Genomic DNA, 19,294 nt, shown 5'->3' on the forward strand with positions numbered 1-19,294 from the left:
GTTCATATAATTCTGTTTGGAACCATTGATCTTCTGCATAATTTTCCATAATATTTTTCCAGAAGCTACAGAAAATTTACTTCTAAATGTCATCTATGAAACTGTAAAAAACCAAATTATTGTCCATATGTGTTGGTAGAGACCCAGCAGCTCTATGAATTTATGGATTTTGAATATTTGCCTTTCTGTAGAAAATTAAAGGTAGAAATCTTACATTAAAAAGTAGTGGCTTTGAATGTATGCTTCAAATAGGCAAGAGTTTTTCATAAATTCCTAACAGATTCCACCCAGATCAATAATACTAGGAAAATTTTACTGAAAAAAAACTCTTTTTTGAGTCCTCCTTTTTTAAAGACACAAACTGCCAATATGCAAACTGCTCTGCTTATCTAGTCATAAGAGCACAGAACAGTTACGTTAGAGAGACACAAAGTTGCTGCTTCTCACAGGAACCCAGTGCATCACACCTGCCCCAACTGCCTGGACAATGCAACATTTTGCAGCTGAAAAGAGCTGGTGAACATTGTACTGTAACCTGCCATTCTCATCCCAGGAATGGCAAGATCACTCGGTTGTCATGTTGAAAATTTGAAAAAGACCAACATCTTCTGTAGAGAGCTGCAGGAAACTGCAAGCTGGCAAGCTTTCCCTGAAAACCTACATGAACATGGACATAACCAGACCCAGTTCTCTCTCCTTCCATGGCAGAAATGTCAGTGGGTGAACCTTATCTATCTATCTATCTATCTATCTATCTATCTATCTATCTATCTATCTATCTATCTATCTCTCCCTCTCTCTCTCTGTTGGAAGCACACACTACCTGTACTGCAATTCTGCTAAAAGACTGATCATGCAGTGGGGAAAGAGTCTCAGGCTACCATTTTCTCTTCCAAACATGTGGCCTGTTTGGCTACAAATGTTAGACACAATTAACTTCTTTCATCTAATAGTTGAAGGAACCATTAAAATACTTTTGCAATAGCTTTATAAGACCAAACAGCACGTACACATTGAAAATGGATTCTTAGTGTCTGTTATCTTTTGTACAGTTTTTTATATTTTTACCAGAATAAAGACTTTCAAAACCATTACTGGCTTCCATCCCTCTGAAGGAGCTCGCAAAGACTACATTGACATGATTTTCCTTCCATAAAAATACTGCAATAGTTGCAGTCACAGTGGAAGGGTCATAAAATCTGAAATACTAAAATTACAATTTAATGAAAAACTAAGGAACAAATGCTCATCAGGAATCAGTTTTAAAACCTACAAATTAAATTCTATAAAGGTCTTTTTTCAACTGAATGAACTAGAACTAGAAAGTAAATTTGAGACGAATCTGTATACCTAACAATGGAAGGGGCACAAAAAGCATTAAGAATCTTTAGAAAGAAATAAGGGTCCATGTGAAGAAATACATTACTTAAAGCCATACATTGTTTCTGTTTCTTGAATTTTTAAGTGCTCTGCAAAATTACATCACAGCTGACTTTTTCTACTACAAATTTTCCTTTTTTGGTTGTGTCATCATCTTATTTAATCAGCTCTATTCCTTGTACCGTCCTTTAGAATTCACTTTTTTTTTTCAAACGGAATATCACCGATTCCTTTGAAATACATAGCAAAATTCTGTGACTTGCACATGCTTTTTTTTTTTCCATCTCTGCCCTCTCCCTCCACCCCCACAGACAATTTCTTTGTCCACTCTCTCAGCATTTCAAATGACAGGTACTGCAGTGCTTTCCTCCAGCCCTGGCAATTTACCCAATAACCCCTTCCAGGATACTAGAGAAAAGGTAAGTTTCATAGCCTTTCGATCTGGTTGTCTCATCTTCCTCCACATATCAGTAAAAAGTTACACTCTCTTTTACACAGTTGTACATAAATCATCCTTATTTCCTAGTATCTTGGCACTTGTTCCTTATCATATTTATCATCTCTCATTCAAGACTGAAAGATCAACTCCTGATTGTCAAACTTGCCCCTCATGCACTTGATATATTTTTAGCAAGTATCTCATGTTTCATCCTCATTGTCTTGAATGCTTGAAAACAGCTCTCCAGAAACATTCACAAAGACACCTTATTCTCTCTCATCAACTCTCCTCTTAGCATTCCTTGTCTGTTGTCATGATGTCCCCAACACTGTGTTGTACCTATCTCCTTTGGAACATCTCTTTGTTCTGCTGTGCTTCCCCCTCTGGACTCACATGATATTTCATGATTTCGACTCAGTGTGCTTGGAAGAGAAGTTGCATTTTTCTACTGTATTTCAACAGTGAAATCCTGCTCTGTCACTACATTTGCTGTGTACTCACATGGTAAAACAAACTACTGTGACTATCAGAATTAATGCTTGGGATTGATATTTAAAAAATATTAAGAAGGGATAAAATTTAGGGCAGTCTTAAACAGATTACCTTCAATAAAAAGTATTAATGATCAAAGATTATATCTAAGAAGCCTTTATTTTTGGCCCTGAGATTATCAAGGAGATGGAGTAAGAAAAAAAGGTCAGTGAACTCTACATAATAAATACTCAACATTCCAAGCCACCCTTTGTTTGCTAACGTGTACTTCAGAGAAGGAACCCAATTATGATTTCCCTACAGGTCAAGCATATGCCAAAGTTTAGTTTTACAAGGTTTAATTAAGGCAAAATCTGATGCTGCAACTATTCCTGCCAAAAAAACCTCCTGATTTAATGTACTCCAGTGCTCCAAAAGCTAACACCTTTTATTTTGCCAAGGTACTCTGTGAAATAGGCATGGGATGGATTAGTGATGAGCGTCTGTGTTTACAATCATTTCAACCCACCCAGGATCTCAGCAGATTGAAGATCTTAGTGGGACTATTACCATAGCTCCTGAAGTCTATAAACACAGTAACATCAAGAGGCATGAGGTGTCCTTAACAAGGTAATGTCTGATGATGGAGTGATTGTGAGCAGCCCCTGCATTCCACAGGATCTCCCAGCGGAAAGGTGGCTGCTGTCCAACTACAGATGCTCCTCTGAAGTAAAAAATATCTTGAAAATTCCCATCTGCAATATAACTTTCCTTGATGCCCAAGATCTCAAGAACTACATGAAAATTTACTACTATTCAATCAAGGAAGAATTGGCCGCTTTTGTTCTGCTGGGTCTCTCAAATACCTATTGATATCTGTGGTTAATTTTAATATTTCTGATGTGTCTGAAAACATTATTTTTTGGAAGCTGAAGTCATTCCCTTATCTTATAAATTTCCAAGTGTCTGTCATTTTAAAAATTGCCAGAGAAATGAGCAGAAGGCACTGAATTTTCAAAAACTGATCCTGCCTTTGGGCTTGCCCACTGAATACACAAGTCCTAATATTTCAATATGTTAATGAGACACAGCTATGCATGTATATAAATCTGTATACATATCCATAGCTGCCCCTGTCCAGGAATCAATCTGGCTTTTCTGTTTCATTCTTACCCTAGAAAAAAGTGCAGACAATGCTAAAAAATGAGTACTGACTCTACCATAGTAAAAGAGGTGAATATAAACTTTTCTGCCCATTCACAACTTGCATACTAAAAGTATTCAAAATGTGCAACGTGGGGAAATAATATTAGAGACTGATTTCCATGAAGGGAGCCAAAATCTAACAGAAACAAAAGTCACTACACAACAGTCACTTATTAATATCTTGTTTCTTTATAGAGATTCCTGACTTGTGCCACTTCTTCCTGAAGGCAGAGAGCAGCTAGCAACCAGAAGAACAAGCTGGCTCAGGAAACAAGGAGCTGTTCTTTAAAAAGGACTTTACTTTCTATGAGGGACAGCATATTGGCTAAAGACCAGCTTGAGGGAAATCTAGAAACCTGGAACAGAGTCATGCTTTAGAAAGGCAAGACTTTCAGACCCATTAGACTGGGAAATTAGTGAGAAATGGAAGAGAAAAAGGTCTTTAAATGATCCTTTCACACACTACCATACAACAGGCCCTGGAACACATATGCCAAGGCACTCTCAAAGACAGCTGGTTCTAAACAACTGTTTTTGCTACAATCTAAAATGCACAGATGTGAGTGAAGGAATCATGGCACAATATACAAAAGCAGTAGTATGGCTATGTTAGTTCATATCAGCCAAGACTGTACACCAGGCATTTTGATTCTCTCTTTGAACCCCTTTGTTTTGAGTGTGTTATGTATGTAAGCATATACATATACACTTATACGTGTATAAGTGTGTAGCAAGAAAAGAAAATGGATTTCCATGGATTGCTCTGTGCTTACCCTTATGTATATGAGCACAATTTTACAGGACTAAGTTATCTAGAAGTAGTGCAGAATTGTCAGGCTAAAACAAAATGTATTTTTTCTGAGATTTTCTATCATTCTTGTGTGACTGAGAATGGGTTCAGAACATTCATCAAATCTGAAACTCATTTTTTCTAATGAAGAAAAGAGGAATGTTGTATTTCTCTCAATGGGACATACATGGATTTTGTAATACAAAAAGTCAGACAGTTACATTGTTTTAAGGATTTGTAGTAAAATGTATAATTCTAGAATATTATCTGATAAAACCAGAGCCAGTTGTGCTGCAATGTTTCTGGATACAACACAGCAGCTAAAGGGCATGACCCTTCCACAATACAGCAATCCTTGACAATTATTCACATGGAACAAAAAAGGAAAAAGGCAGACTGCTTCATCCACATTGACTGTCAATCACTATGCACCACAAAGAGGACTGAAAAAAGAATCCAAATTTTCTTCCTTAGTATGGCCATAAATATAAGTAATTTTGATATTGCTGAGTTTTCATTCAACAAAACTTTTTTCCATTAAATAATAATTCAAGTAGGAAATCTAATAAAGAGGATAACATTTTCTACTGTTTATTGCAGTCAAACCCAAACTTTAGTCTAAACTAATTTAAAAAATAACATGCTGCAGTTGTATGCATATTAATGAGTCAAGTTGGTGTGCTGCCTCATTTGGTATGCAGAACAAGTTCATTGAAGCTGAGAATGAAACTTGATTAAATATGAAAGCATGATGACTGAAAGCAAAAATAAACAAAAAAAAAGAGCTGCAGAGAGCATAGGCAATAAGCAAGCAAAGGGAATAAAAAGGGAAGACAAGTAGGGTGCTGGTACAGGAAAAAAACTAGATCTACATAAAAAAGAAATACATTTTACCTGTCATCCTCTTTCCCTTCCTCAGCTTGGTCTTCTTGAGCTTTCTCATCATGCCCTGATTCTTTGATCTCCTCCTTATCACAGTTCTCTGTCACCTCTTGCCCTTCCCCTTTTTCATTAATTTCTTGCTCTTTTGTTTTATCCTCCTCCTCCTCTTTTTCTTCCTCCTCAGGAAATACTTCATCTTGTTCATCCCCTTCCAGCCCTCCCTCTTTTTTCCCCTCTAGATCCCTTGTCCTTCTGAAGTCAACAAAAATTGAAAAAGGCATGCAAAAAGGAAAAAGAAAAGAATAAATTAAAGTTAGGAGAAGAGCATGCATGAAGAAAGGAAATGCAAAAGAAATTAAATAAAAACTAAAGGATGGAAGCAGATATAATGTAAGTCATGCTTGCTAGGAGTCTAGCCTACACTATGCCTACACTAATGATTTGGAGCATTTTCTTCATTAGTCCCTATTCAAATAAAACTTTCATGGCAATACCTCACATTTAGAAAGAAATGTGTGAGAAAAACAGTGTGGTCCTAACAATGTTCATATGAGCAGATGCTTAAATTTGCAAATGCTTTCTTTAAAGAGGACAATTTTCTGAGAATTACTATAGGTGATGGAGGTGGGTTACACCTTCTAGAAAAATTATCTTTCATTGTGCTCCAAATGAAACCCAAAGCTCTTCTGAGTGCACAGAGGGTACAGACAAAGAAAATGCTGTGTTTTGGTCACAGATACATAGTGTACACCTTGTTGAAGAGCAGCTCCATGATTGTACACCTACAGTTAAGTTGGACTAGTGTAAGTATTAAATAAACTGAATTGGTCTCTGTAAGTGTTAAATAATACATCTATAAAAGTTCAACATTCTAGTTAAAAGAAAAATAAGATGTCTCTGCCGGCACAAATTTTTGAGTCAAACTGTCTTTTCAGCCATATTAAGTATATTTCACAAAATGGTTTTCAGAAAGCGTGTCTAATGCTTGCTGACAGCATATGTTTGTTATTTCAGTGTCTGTTAGATAATCCAAGACAACAAAACTTGGCTAAAAACAAATTCCATGAAGACTTCAAGAAGCATTAGATAAAAAAGACATTTAAGCCAATATTTTGCAAAATCCCCACAAATGTCATTCTGGGCGAAGCGCTGATGTCAAACACAAATATTGATAAGTGTTCCATTGCTAAAATTACCCAGCTATGGCTGCCACTTTGGCTCATGATGCTCACCTTATCTTCTTGTTTCCCCTTGGGCGCTCTGACTGCACGGACATGTAGCTGGTGCTGCTGAAGCGGGAGGCGCTGCTGGTCCGGGACACGGCCGAGACGTCGCTGACATCGCTGTCCGAGGACTTGTTGGAAACGTTGTCCGAGCCTCGGTGAGGATCCCGCCCCGGCCGGTACTGCAGGAGCAAAGGGACAAAGAGATGGCATTGCTGTGACATGCCACCACAGAGCAGCTGGGCACCTGGTCCCTCCTGCTGTCTAAACTGCCTTTGTCACTACGCTGCCTGAACTTTTAAAATGAAGTTTTTCCCTGATACAGAATAGAAGTTATGGTCTTGGTATCTATTAATTTTACTCTGCTTTGCCATCCCGGTCCTCAGTTTCAACTTGTACAAAATATCCAGCATGTCCAAAAGTTTCACAAAGCTTAGAAAAGACATCTATCTAAACCCTCATGGGATATTCTTACCACAACTGTTTCACCAGTGCAGAAAGGAAAGCAGAGAGATTAGTGACTTGCCTAGGATTACTGAGCTCATGAAAGATTAAACAGGAGACAGAATGTGCTGCATGCTATCTATAAAGTACAAGTCTCTTTTGGGGCCTAGCCTGTTTACAAGAACTTCTAACTGACAAATGTTAATTTTTTTCTTTTCTGAGTAAACAGATAAGTTTATGAAATCAAAAGACAAAGTGATGTTGCAGCTGCGCAAACAAACCCGCATCTTGCTGAACTGCTGGGCTGGGGAGTCTGAAAGGATGGGACTGGACTAGAGGTGATTTGGAGGGAAAATATACATTTGCCTCAGAAACTAAAAGATCACAAAGGTATTTGAGCTTGTGAGCTTGTTAACAGTAATATCAAACATGGAACTGGTGATCAGCAGTAAGCCCAGACAACACAGACAGTATCCTGCAGCAGTATTCAGGTTAGATCTGACCAAAATACAATGGATATTTGTTCTTGTTACACATTAGTGCTAAATTAATGTTAAATCTGTGCCACTCTGCATGGCACTATATGCAAATATAGTAAATAGTAGAAAAATATTTTTCCTTCTCTTTACATACAGGCATTTCTGTGTATACAGAAATCTGATGGGCTGCTACTAGTAACTTTTTCAGGAAAATAGTACTTCAAGATGTATTGTCAATGATCACCAGGTGATTCTTTGGAAATAAGACCATACAGAGCAGTACAGACAAAGAGCAGCACAGACAGGACTGTAAGAACACAATGGGAAAAAAATAATCTACCTAACACATCAGTGGCTTGTTGAACTCTTGGGGATAGCGACATGGTACTCAGCCACATGTAGGAAAGAAATGGTAAAGTAAAATGGCAGATCTGTGTAGTACTGCAGAAGAGAAGGGTGTCCAGGTTTAGCTGTTAAATTGGTCCCTTTTTCATAGATTTAGAAGAACTGTCCTTTGTGAACTAGACAGATTATTTGTTTCTGTTCTCTTGCAAGGAATGTTACACTGGGAAATATTCTGAAAGACTGTGCAATATCTAAACAGATATATCTGAGTAGGATTTCAAAATATCATTTCAGTGCCTTTCCTCAGAAATTATTTTTACATGTAGAAATAGTAAGTTATTTTGCCCATTTTAAGACAGGGAAATGAATAAGATGAAAATGCCCATGCAAGTTAGACTGTACATCTGCTGCAGAGAGTGACCAATCATAGCCATAACTCCACACTAACAAAAATGGTTGCACATTCTATGCCAATATTTATCATTCTTCTTGATCTGTACTAATTTACCATACTTGTGTTCATCAACAACGATCCAAGTCCCTCCCAGCCTTTAAGTATAATAGTGAACTTAGCCACCCATAAACTCAGAGTACCTCTGTGATGATGATGTTCAAAATTTTTAATATTTACTGACTGGTTCTATTGATGACATTAATGTTTTTGCTTGATGAAGAAGACAGTGCATATTTTTACTTATATATTCAATTGGGAATGTAAAAGCAATGATTGAACAGCTGTCCTGATCATCAGAGATAGTGGAACATTATACCAGAATTAAAGGAGTGTCATTTTAAAGGAGCAACTACTTAGCCCTTTAGAGAAATAAAAAAAAATTTTGCTTAGAGAAATGTTCATGCCTTGAGTCCTATCCTCCCACCTAACCTTCCCTAGGATGGTTCTTCATTTAAGACAAAGTTATGAATGTGGTTTCTGCTGGTTTAGCCTAAAGCTACCAAGACTGGGAAGTACAGCCTGGTGTACGGGCTGCCATCAGTCACACAGGATGGAAAAGGCAGCACAGAGCTGCCCTCAGGCCTGCAGCACAGACTGAGCCCTGGGCAGATGCCACTGCTGGGACAAACCCTGTGCTGCCATGGCCACTCTGCCACTGGCCCCCCAAGCCAGGGGACAGCCAGGACGTGGATGGCTGGGTGAGCAGGGCTCCTGCTGCCCGCAGCGCTGGGCACGCCGCTGGCGTGGCTCTGCTTCGGGGAGCACAGCACCACGTGTGAGCCATTGATGGGATTGTTGATCCCACTGCAGCTGGGGGATGGACAATTAGGGGTGGTGACTCGTAGGACAACAGGACTCGACCTGCAGATCCTCCACTGAGCTTGCCCAGCAGTCCATGGAAATGAGCCCTTCTAAACTACACACAAAGTGCCAAACAGACTCAGCATCGCACAAAGTTATTCTAGAGTCATTCAGCAGTACACAAAGTGTCAAAAATATGTGGTTTTGATTTTCTGTTTCATTTGGCAGTTTTTAAACTACATAGCAGTGTGGTGTATATAGGAAATCAGACATTTCCATAAATTAAAAACAAAACCTTACTGTGTTGGTTTGGGTTTTCTTTTTAGCCAGTGCAATAGCAATAATCTAGTGATACATAGTGAAGACTGAGAATTGTTTTGGCAAGAAAAGCACTTAAAAGCAAATAATTTTAGAAATATAATGCGGAAAAGATCATCAAATTATTACCTTGTCTGTTTTTCTCAGTTGTACATAAAGGTATTTCTTATGAAATGCTTTTTGTTGAGAAAGATGTCGCTGAAATATTTTTTGGCTTTTACATCTTCAGGATGTTTTAAGATTAAAACTGGGAAAGTTAATTGATCCTTTCATTAAATCAGAATGTCTTAATATCCAATATTTTTTGAAGGTTTTGTTTATACTATGTCTCAGTTGCAGCCTCTTGTACCTTGTCTGAGTTACAGTTACCTGCTCTAATATATACAAAAAAGCTTCCTACCAAGGAAATGTAAATTAAATGTAAATGAAATTAAATTGTCTTTCTTGCTGGACAAAGTTCAGATACCTCATATTCACTCATTAACTGCTCCTGTTACCCTTTATTCTGCTGCTGAGGTGTACTTTTAACCTTATAGCTGACTTAATTTTGTTTAGGAAACTGATTACAGTAGGATATTGCACATTTGTGTTTCTGTTACTCCAGCACAGAAGACCAAAGGAACCATTTTGCTTGTCTGAGAGAAGCCATGCTGCCACTTTAGTTTCAAATTTGTTTCTTAAATTGCAGCTCTATACAAGGCAGCTTTTGAAGTGCTCCTTTGCTGACTGCCTCAAGACTAAAATTGCAATTCCACTGTGCAAATATTGATATTTTCAAAAGCATTCAGTCCTCATGTCATATAGTCCAACTGTAAAATGCAACTTTTTTTTTTCAATTTTGTGCTACTGCTTTTTCAGCTTTTGCATGGTAAAAGTTGACCCAAGGCATCACATATTCATGTATTTCACATCCAAATTTCTTTTTTCCTCCATATTTCACTTTCCTTTTTTCCTAAATGTCACCCGCTGTATGACAAGATTGGACTGAAAAAGTAATTTTTAACCAAGTGCTATTCCCCCATTATATCTGAAAAACAGGATTTGCACCATCCCTCTCCAGTGCTGTTCCTGTTTCCTGTGCTGTTGGATTTGCACCATCTGACTGCACTTTGACAGGGATCTGCAGTCCCCATGGCTGGATCAGCATGGCCACTGATCCCCATCATCAGCTCCAGCAACAACCCTGGGTGCTCCAACATCCCTCAGCAGAAAACACAAGTGCAAGGACAGTAATGAGCATCACACCTCCCCTGGGTTGAACAATCAGGTGGTCAGGGTGTGGTGAAATGTACCTGCACACTACAAAGATTAGCTAAAAGGTTTCTTTCAGATTATTTTTTTTTTTTTAATGCCAGCCACGACAGTAGGAAAATTATCTCCTGACTTTCCCCAGGCTGGAAATATTGTTGGAATATGGTTAAATTTTCATTTCCACCCCAATAAAGACTCATATAATAAAGGCAATATTCTGGACTTTGTGACCCATTAAGCAGTCAACCCAGCCTCTTCAAGCTGCTTCAAAAATGGGAAGTCTGAGAGCAGAGGGATTGATTTAAAGTTGCTTTTGAAATGTTAATAGTAAGATGGTTTTGTCCTATTTTGCAGTGTTGAAGAATGAGAAAAATTTCATTATTACAGATTCTATCAAACAAGTATTCCAAAGTTTCTAAAAGCATTTTTATCTGTGTTAGCAGAATAATCAGCTGGAGAATGTAACAAAAGGACAGTTAGGTGTTAGGACCTATGCCTTTTAACTTTAAGGGATTACTGTCCTTTAGTGAAAAATTCATGATTATTAAAGTTGAAAAACAAATACCTACTCTGCTTTCTAATATAAAAACCTCTGCATACATTTAGAGCTCTTTGTGAACTACCAGTAAATGGCTGACAGGACACAGAGAGCTGCAACTTCTCTCACACTGATGCTCTTATTTCTGCAAAGAAATTGGTTTGGAACTTCTAGTTCAAAAGGAGTTTTAAAATGTTTCATGTTACATTACTCTATTGTTACCAGTCTTCTATCTTGGACTATACAGTCATGCAGTTGTCCAGACAATTGAAATTTCTGAACATCTTTCTTTCTATTTTATTATCTTTTCTTTTTTATAGTCTACTCATCAGGTTTTATTTGCTAGAATTTACATGGGGACATACAAATCTGGTCAATGTTTTCAGTGATCGAAATGTTGAGAAGATGTTTCAGACAATTGTCTATTGTGCTACTACCAGAAGATTAAAGAACCATTCTGGACTGTTTCAATAGTTCTTTGGCTCACTAACAAAAGCTCTCAAGCAGCCAGAGCACAGCAATTAGAAACGTTCTATACCTCTTGGTGTGAATTCACAACCTCTAAAGGCATTGCAAATTTTAGTTATTACCACACATGATTTGAATGAATGTTACTGGATTGTTTGATTCTTTCTAAAACTTTTGTTAATGGCTGCCTAATGAAGTCTGCCATTAAAAATAAAGCAAAATACTTACTAACAATTACAGCAATACCATTAGATTTATATAAAGAAAAAATTTTAGACATTTTTACAAAATACCACATACAGATGAGTACATATGTTTATCTTTAGCTTGCATACACACAAACTCGAGATGAAGGCTATGATTAATCTGCCCTTTTAAGTAATTCATACATAGCCAGCACAATAATCTGTGTTTATATTTGCCACTCCTGTCAAGATTGATCAAGAAAATTGAGGTACAGCCAGCCAGGTCTGCCTTTGCCAGTTCTGCTTTAGCTATCACACGGCACACAGCAGTCCCTCAGGAGATTAATTCTTACTCTGCTCTTGCATTAGATGTTAGGTATATAATGAGATCCACAGTTGCCCTGGGTTTCTCAATATGGAGCTGCAGCCAGTCTACCTTGGACTCATTCTTGGCTGCTGATCCTGTCTTCTGCTTTGTAGTCCTGGATCTTATTATATCTTCCTTTTTTTTATTTCTAATTCTTGGATCCTACTTTTTTAACCCTATAATTTTCTCCTGATTAGCCACATTGGCATTGTACCAACTGTTCTCCCTTCACCCAGTTCTTGCTTTGTATTCAGCACCCTCTGATCTCCTGAGCCTGGCCCTGTGCACCTCCATTGGCATTCTTGCTTTGCACTAACATAAAGGAGAGAGCTATGGTGTTGCTACTTCTGAGCAGCACAGTGCCTGGACCAGTAAATCTAGCTGGATGCACAGTGGTTCTCTATACATTCACCCATCACTCCCATTCCTTACGCAATAGTTTTTTTTCCTCAGTAAAAACTTTCCAATCCACTTCTACCTTGAATAAAAAGAACTGACTGTAATCCAATTTGCAAAACCCACCTTCTAAACCATCAGAATTTCCAATAAATTTAGACCACCAACTAAAGCATCAATAAAAAGGAACATTCATATTTCTATTGAACATGTGAAAAAAAACTTTCTTCAAAAGCTTTTACATCCTTTCCTTTGTAGTGTGGTATCATCCATTCATCAGTTTCACTAACCAATACTCACATATGCAGTCTTACAGAGTTCCTAAAACCTGATTTCGCTATAGAACTAAGCAATGCTGCAAATAGCATCCTACTGCTAAATTAGGGAAGGAAAACAACAATGAAAAAGATTGAGTCAGCAGTGGGCCTTTGCAGGAAAGAAGGGCAGCCTTGGTTGTACTGACTTGAGCACAAGTAGAACAAGAAGAGAGATTATTCCCCTCTATTCAGCAGTCACTAGCCTGCATCTAGAATATTGTAAGCAGTTTTGAGACCCAAAGTGAAACACTGACATCGATAAACTAAATTAAGTTTATTGGAAGGCCACCAAGCTGGCTGGGAAGCTGGGCTCATTCTGACTGGAGCAGTGATGGCTGTGGGAGTACCTAAGAGCAGTTTATCAGGTCATACAGGGGAGAATGTCAAAAAGACAGCGTCAAGCAATTCACAGCAGCTCTGACTGGTATAAGAAGGCACATTTTTACCATAGGCAGAGTGAAATAAGGGATCAAGTTACCCAGAGAAGCTGTGCAGTTTTGATCCTTGAATATTTTCATGACCTGACCAGCTAAAGCCCTGAGGAACCTCTATGGATGCCACACTGACCTTGCCTGGGACTCCTGCTAAGGGTTGGGCTAGACAGCTTTTGAGGTCCTTTCCAACCCAAATTACTCAGGGTGATCCAGGAGTTGAAGTTAAAACTTCAAGGGCAAAAGTAATAGAGAAGTCACCAATATATCAGTGCCTAGGGACAACTGGAAATCTAGAGGGAAGCAGTCCAGAGGCAAGCCAAATCAAAAGACAAAAAATCATCAGCTTCACATACGTTTGCACATGGTGTAATTTTTTTAAAGAACTTTCAAAATGTCTAATGTTATATAAATACAGGAGAGCACTAGAAAATATTCTGGCATTACTTCAAGAGAACTTACAGACCCTGTTAATATTTGGTAAAGTAGGAAGCACTAAGGCAGCTCTTAACTATTTGTGTCTTTAGGCGAGCTTGAAAATTAGCTTGCCAACAAGTTTGTCTTCCTACAAAAGAATTTATTCCTGCAGTAATTTTCAAACACCAAGTTCCTTTTTCTCTCATGGGTTTTTTTCATACAATATGACTTTTGGAATATCAAGGCAACCTCTAATTTCAACTGCACTAATACCTGTTCTGAAATCAAGCTGTTATTGATGCAGATTAATTTACAAATATATTTTTATCTAGTCTAGGGAGCTAAATATTATTATTTAATCTTACTTTATGTCAGGACCAAATTTTAAAAAATTTGAAAGGAGAGAGAACTGCAAACTTTCTGCTGGTATATATAAAGTTACCACATTATTACAGACTGTTCAAAATCACAAAGTCATTGTTTAAAATTCCATCTCATCTTTGAGAAACACAGAGGGTGAAAAACTCTTGTTTAAGATAAAGTAAATACAAATAAGTCAAGAGAGGAATAATTATAATCATCACCACAAAAAATTCTTAAAAGGCAATCTAAGATGTGTTGCATATTGGAGTGAAATGTAGGGGTTTTGATGGCCAAGCAGGTGTCTCATAATATCTCATCAAAAGCTACCTTAAAATAATTACACATAGAGAGAGCTTTTACATCAAATAATAAACATAACTGAAGCATTGGACTCAACAACATAGCAATACCATGGACCCCTTTGGTGGTATGCCTCATCTACCAGATAACCAGACATCATCTTTAAAAGTGAAGGTAACTGCTTTCTATTATTTATCAGGGTAATTGAGATGTTTAGGAGGAGTTTTCACAGCTGGAATAATAAAGTTGATTCTGACAGATTAATTGAGGCAAAAGAGAGACCCAGGTACAGCACATGGATAGGATGAAACAGCTACAATTGACATATAAGCTGCAAGGAAAAGAAAATCTTATGTGCCCTGTGGATGAACTTCATCTTGTTACAAGAGCTGATGCCTTGTAGCAAATTATAATTGAACCACAGAATGCATTTCTCTAGCTAAAATATTCCCAACAGTTTTTGAAAAAAAGCCAAGATCTTGAAGAAATATGAGTCTACCTAATATGGAGGGGAACAAATAAGAGCTTCAAAGGAAAAACCTTGCAATCATAATTAAGGGTATTAGGATATCCAATAATCACTCCCCTTTTCCATGAGAAAGGAATTCAGAAAAGTATACAAAATGGAAAGTGAACCAAAAATCTTACAGCGATTTCTTTGGAACATTTACAATCCAATTTCCCTTTCATATTGCTGATCTCCACCAGAATTTTAACTGCTATTTAAAACAGGGCAAAGTCAGTCACCAAGTTTACTTTAGAGAAATGGGTCTGGCTAGGTGATGGTGGGTAATAAACCCTAAAGTACATCTTCTCACATTTCCCCAAATCTTTTTGACTGCCACACATTAACTATTCTGTCTTACACAGAAGGCAGAAAATTTATTTAAAACAGACCCCAGCAATCCTTTAGCAATCCACAGCACTATGTCAAGACTCCTGAAGATGAATCATCATGGATGCAGTTCACTGTAAAAAGTGTGGGCTGTTCAAGTCAGGGCAATTGCAAAAGACAGGTATCCAGGGACAGCTCAATTTACTGTGCAATTACATTTAACAATATCTCCAGTACTTTAACTCCTGTTGAACTTCAGAATGTTTGTAGGGCAGCCTGGTGAGCATACACTTGCTTAATGGGTCCAGTGTGAGTGATAACTCTGTTTTTTCTGCTCCTTATTGGTCTTCTAACACTAGTACATCCTACTCACATTGGATAAAATGAATCAAAGCATGCTTCCTGTACTTGTTTCCATTCCTCAAGTGGTTCACGTGCCATTTCTGCCACCACTGCACTCAAAATCTTTTGCACTTCATCTAGTCCTGGAATGCAGTCAACAGCTTTTTTTTTAAAGAGAGTAACAAGGCAGAATTCCTGTTTTAAAAAAACCTCTTTTGTCTATGGTTGTTCTACCTAATTTGGGCTTTTCTGAGATGTTACTTTGCAAATGCAAGCTAGGACATCAAATCATCTGCAGTTTATGCATTTTATAATACATTAACCTGGATTTTAAACCTTATTTCCATAATTTGATTTCAGTCCTTTGGTCTCACAAAAACAAGTACAAATAAAATAAAAAGATGGCAAGGCAACCATCTTTTCTTATCACAGAATTTCTATTTCATTACACTTTATTTCAACCCAAAAGCCTGTTAACTATTTCAGCATACCTGGTGGCTTAAGAACAGAAATAAGAACTTTCCCCTTAATTCTACCTTCATTATGTAACATTTAATATGTCTTTCACCAAATTTGTCCTGGGACACAGCACCTTCAAAAGAATTCATGCTGAAGAGAACAGCTGGATTGACACATGGCCATCTGGTGAGTGCTTATTCCTGGAAGCAGAAGTGCCTAAGGCCACAATTGTTCAAAACCAGGATATAAATATATCTTTATACATCTATGATTTCACTTTCCCAGTCCTTAAATCCATAGATATCAGAGGAGAGCCTGTAAAATCAAGCATGATTTGAGGGGATGTGACATAAGCTTCTTTCTTAATGTTTTGTTTTCACTAATTATTAGGATGCATCTTGGAAAATCTCTGCACAATAAGAAAATTTAAGCTCAGCTGATAACTTCCCTGAAAATTTTCTGCTGATTCATGTCAAGCTAAAGGAGGAACAAATCTGCAGGATATAGATACCATCATTTCCTTGTCAATCCATAAACAAGAAATACTGCTTAGAAAACTTTATTTTCCCTAAAACATATATCCTCAGCAGCTTTATTCTTGTTTTATTGCAATTGGGAAAAAAAAATGCTGCAGGGAGATCCTGAGCAAGCAAACTGCTCCTACAGATCAGAAAAACTGAAGTCTCTTTTTTTCTCAGTCATTGTCTTTGAGGGAGTAATTAGAAAACATTTACTACTTATGTCTCCCATATCTCATTTTAAATGCTGTGATTTACCTTTGCTTAATCTGAGTTCACTTTTACTGAAAACATGCAACATCTATTAATATTATTTACAATTTCATCCTCACCACAGAAATCACTGAAACAGTAGGGCAATAATACATAACATTTGCAGAAAAGAAACAATTAAAAATATCAATTGAAACCACACGAGGAATTTAGTTCATTTCAGAAGACAGGTACTTAGACTAGAACTATTCTGAGATCAAAACTTCTGTAAACATTTTTGAAGATCTTTCATGTCTATGAATTCTTAGAATAACTTCAGATCTTGAAGTTATTTTCTTTTTATAAATGATTCCTAAGAATAGAATTAGCCTAACATTTCCCAAATTTATGTGACTAGAAACTAGCTTAGATGAGGTAAAGGAAACATTTTAAAATGGCTACTAAATATCACCCAATCTGCTTCTTTTCAAGTCTTGAAACTCAGAATCATCCAGAAATGAACTTAAGGTTTTGTCCCTTACTTACAGAACTCTATATCACAGTGTTTTGAATTTTTTAAATAGAAAATCAGATGCTAATTAAAGTTCAGAGATTATTAATTAGCTAGCAGTTTCAGGTTAAACTGCAGAACTATGCAAACCACCAGAATTGTTTTTTACCTGGTGGCATATGTCACTCAAGAGAGAGCAGAAACCGAATTATGCATCCTGCTTCTCTGAAATTAATGTATCTAAGATGCTCTATATGATGCAACAAATATAACATCCTTCAAGGATTTTACACAGTTTGAAGAAAAAAGATACATCAGAATAATTTTACTGTGATAGAACAAGCAGAACCTCAGACAAAATTGTGTTATTTCCTGCTACTATTCACTGACTCCAGACTATCAGTGAAATCTCTGGTAAAACAATGATTTCCATCTGCAGAAGAAGGATAACACTCCTCCTGATAAATTACTAAAGAAAATATTCTGTTTCCTAGCACTAAACAATACTAGCTCTTGTAAGCAAAGCCTTTACTTCCCAGAAACAACAGTAAAAAATATCACAGGTTAGAAAGGACACAGAGGTAGTTTCATGTCTTAGTAACATTCTCCCTGTGAGTGCTGTTGAAGGCATTGAGGTTTTACAAAACCCTCCCAATGCTGAGACTACAAGGTCCTGACCCTACTTTGATTAGCTCCATTGTGCAGAACCACTTTTTTCAGAGTAATGGCTCTGTGGTACATCTCTCTAAATCCTTCATATGAGCTACTTGCAGTACAGGTGCTTGAAGCCACAGTTATATTCATGAAAAATAACTGTAAGAGTTTAGGTAATTAAGGTACTTACTAAAATTAGAATCAGAAATCAACAGAGAAATTTGATAGACACACACCCATAGCATTCTTTCCTGTGTAACAGCTGGCAAAAATTCCTCAAAATCACAAACCTATTGCTTGGGAAAAAAGTTGATAAGCTGGTTAAATTTTCATTGATAATTTTGGGGTTGCTATCAAAGAAAATCAACCTATTTAATAAATTCACATTCCCAGATGTGAATAAAACATCCACACCACTAAAACATTATTATAGCCAGAGTTACAAATTATAACAATAAACTCTGGGCAAATCCTTCTTCTAAGGTGTGCTCAGCTAAACCAGAGGAGCAGCTGTCCCAGGAGCACCTCCTGGAGCTGGGCAGGGCAGGAGGGGTGTGAGGTTAGGGGGCAGCCAGCATTCCTGCCTGCAAATCTGACAGTGCTCTGTCCCTTCTGAGCCACCCTCTGTGAAGCAGACAAAGGTCCTGCTTCTTCAGTTTGGAGAAGAGAAGGCTCCAGGAAGACCTTACAGACACCTTCAGTAAAAAATGATAGAGGATTTTTCTACAAGAGCCTGTAGTGATAGAATGAGAGGGGTAATGGCTTTAAACTGAAAGAATAGATAAGATATTAGATAGAAATTCTTTACTGTGAGGGTGGTGAGGCACTGGAACAGGTAGCCCAGAGAAATTTTGGATGCCCCATGCATGGAAAAGATCAAGACATGGCTGGGTGGAGCTTTGAGCAGCCTGGTCTAGTGGAAGGTGTCCCTGCCAAAAGCAGGGGGAGAGGAAGCAGATGACCTTTAAGGTCCTTTCCAACTCAGGCCATTCTATGATTCCATGGCTCATTTTGAATACTACACATTTAAGCAGGCTCCATGCAAGCCCTGCACTGAGATTTCAGGTCTCTCCCTCTTAAGTATGTGCCACATTTTCCTTGATTTTTCGAGGTCAGCAGTCTGGCAGATTGATCTAGCAAACCTCTTTCCATCATGGAGCCACTGCTCTTTTGTATTTCAAATGTGAATAATGACTTTTTTGTACATATTTGCATGGCACAGAATTAAGTAGCACAAACTGGTGTGATAAATGTTATCACAGATTATTATTCCAATTTCTTAGAGTTCCCTGATTGTTGCAGCGATTCAATTAACTTCATATGTTCTCTATTTTTGAATCCCACACCTTGGCACCCAGATATTAAATACATATTTCCTAGTTAATTTTTTTCTTTTTTTTTCCTGTAGATTTTTTCACATATTATCAGCATATCAGTTTCAGAACAACTTAAATAATTCATTCAAGCATAGTCACAGTATTTTGCACACTAATTGCCACTTAGTTCAATAGCATCTTG

General features: G+C 37.5%; 1 protein-coding gene across 18 annotated transcripts in view; it reads right to left on the bottom strand.

The window, feature by feature from the left end:
* Positions 1–19,294, bottom strand: part of RIMS2 (regulating synaptic membrane exocytosis 2) — a gene marked incomplete at both ends in the record, with an annotated part of 444,787 nt that overhangs the window by 60,345 nt on the left and 365,148 nt on the right. For 2 of the 18 annotated variants that reach the window (XM_084219769.1, XM_084219759.1), the window contains 2 exons: positions 5,181–5,417; positions 6,401–6,573. The exons of 15 other annotated variants lie outside the window; for them this stretch is intronic. In XM_084219769.1, the coding sequence (XP_084075895.1) occupies positions 5,181–5,417; positions 6,401–6,573 (410 nt within the window). The remainder of the gene's footprint in view (positions 1–5,180; positions 5,418–6,400; positions 6,574–19,294) is intronic. One more of the 18 variants, XM_084219775.1, reaches the window with a different exon arrangement.

The sequence above is a fragment of the Fringilla coelebs genome, assembly GCF_963513975.1.
Source record: "Fringilla coelebs genome assembly, chromosome: 1".
NCBI lineage: Eukaryota > Metazoa > Chordata > Aves > Passeriformes > Fringillidae > Fringilla > Fringilla coelebs.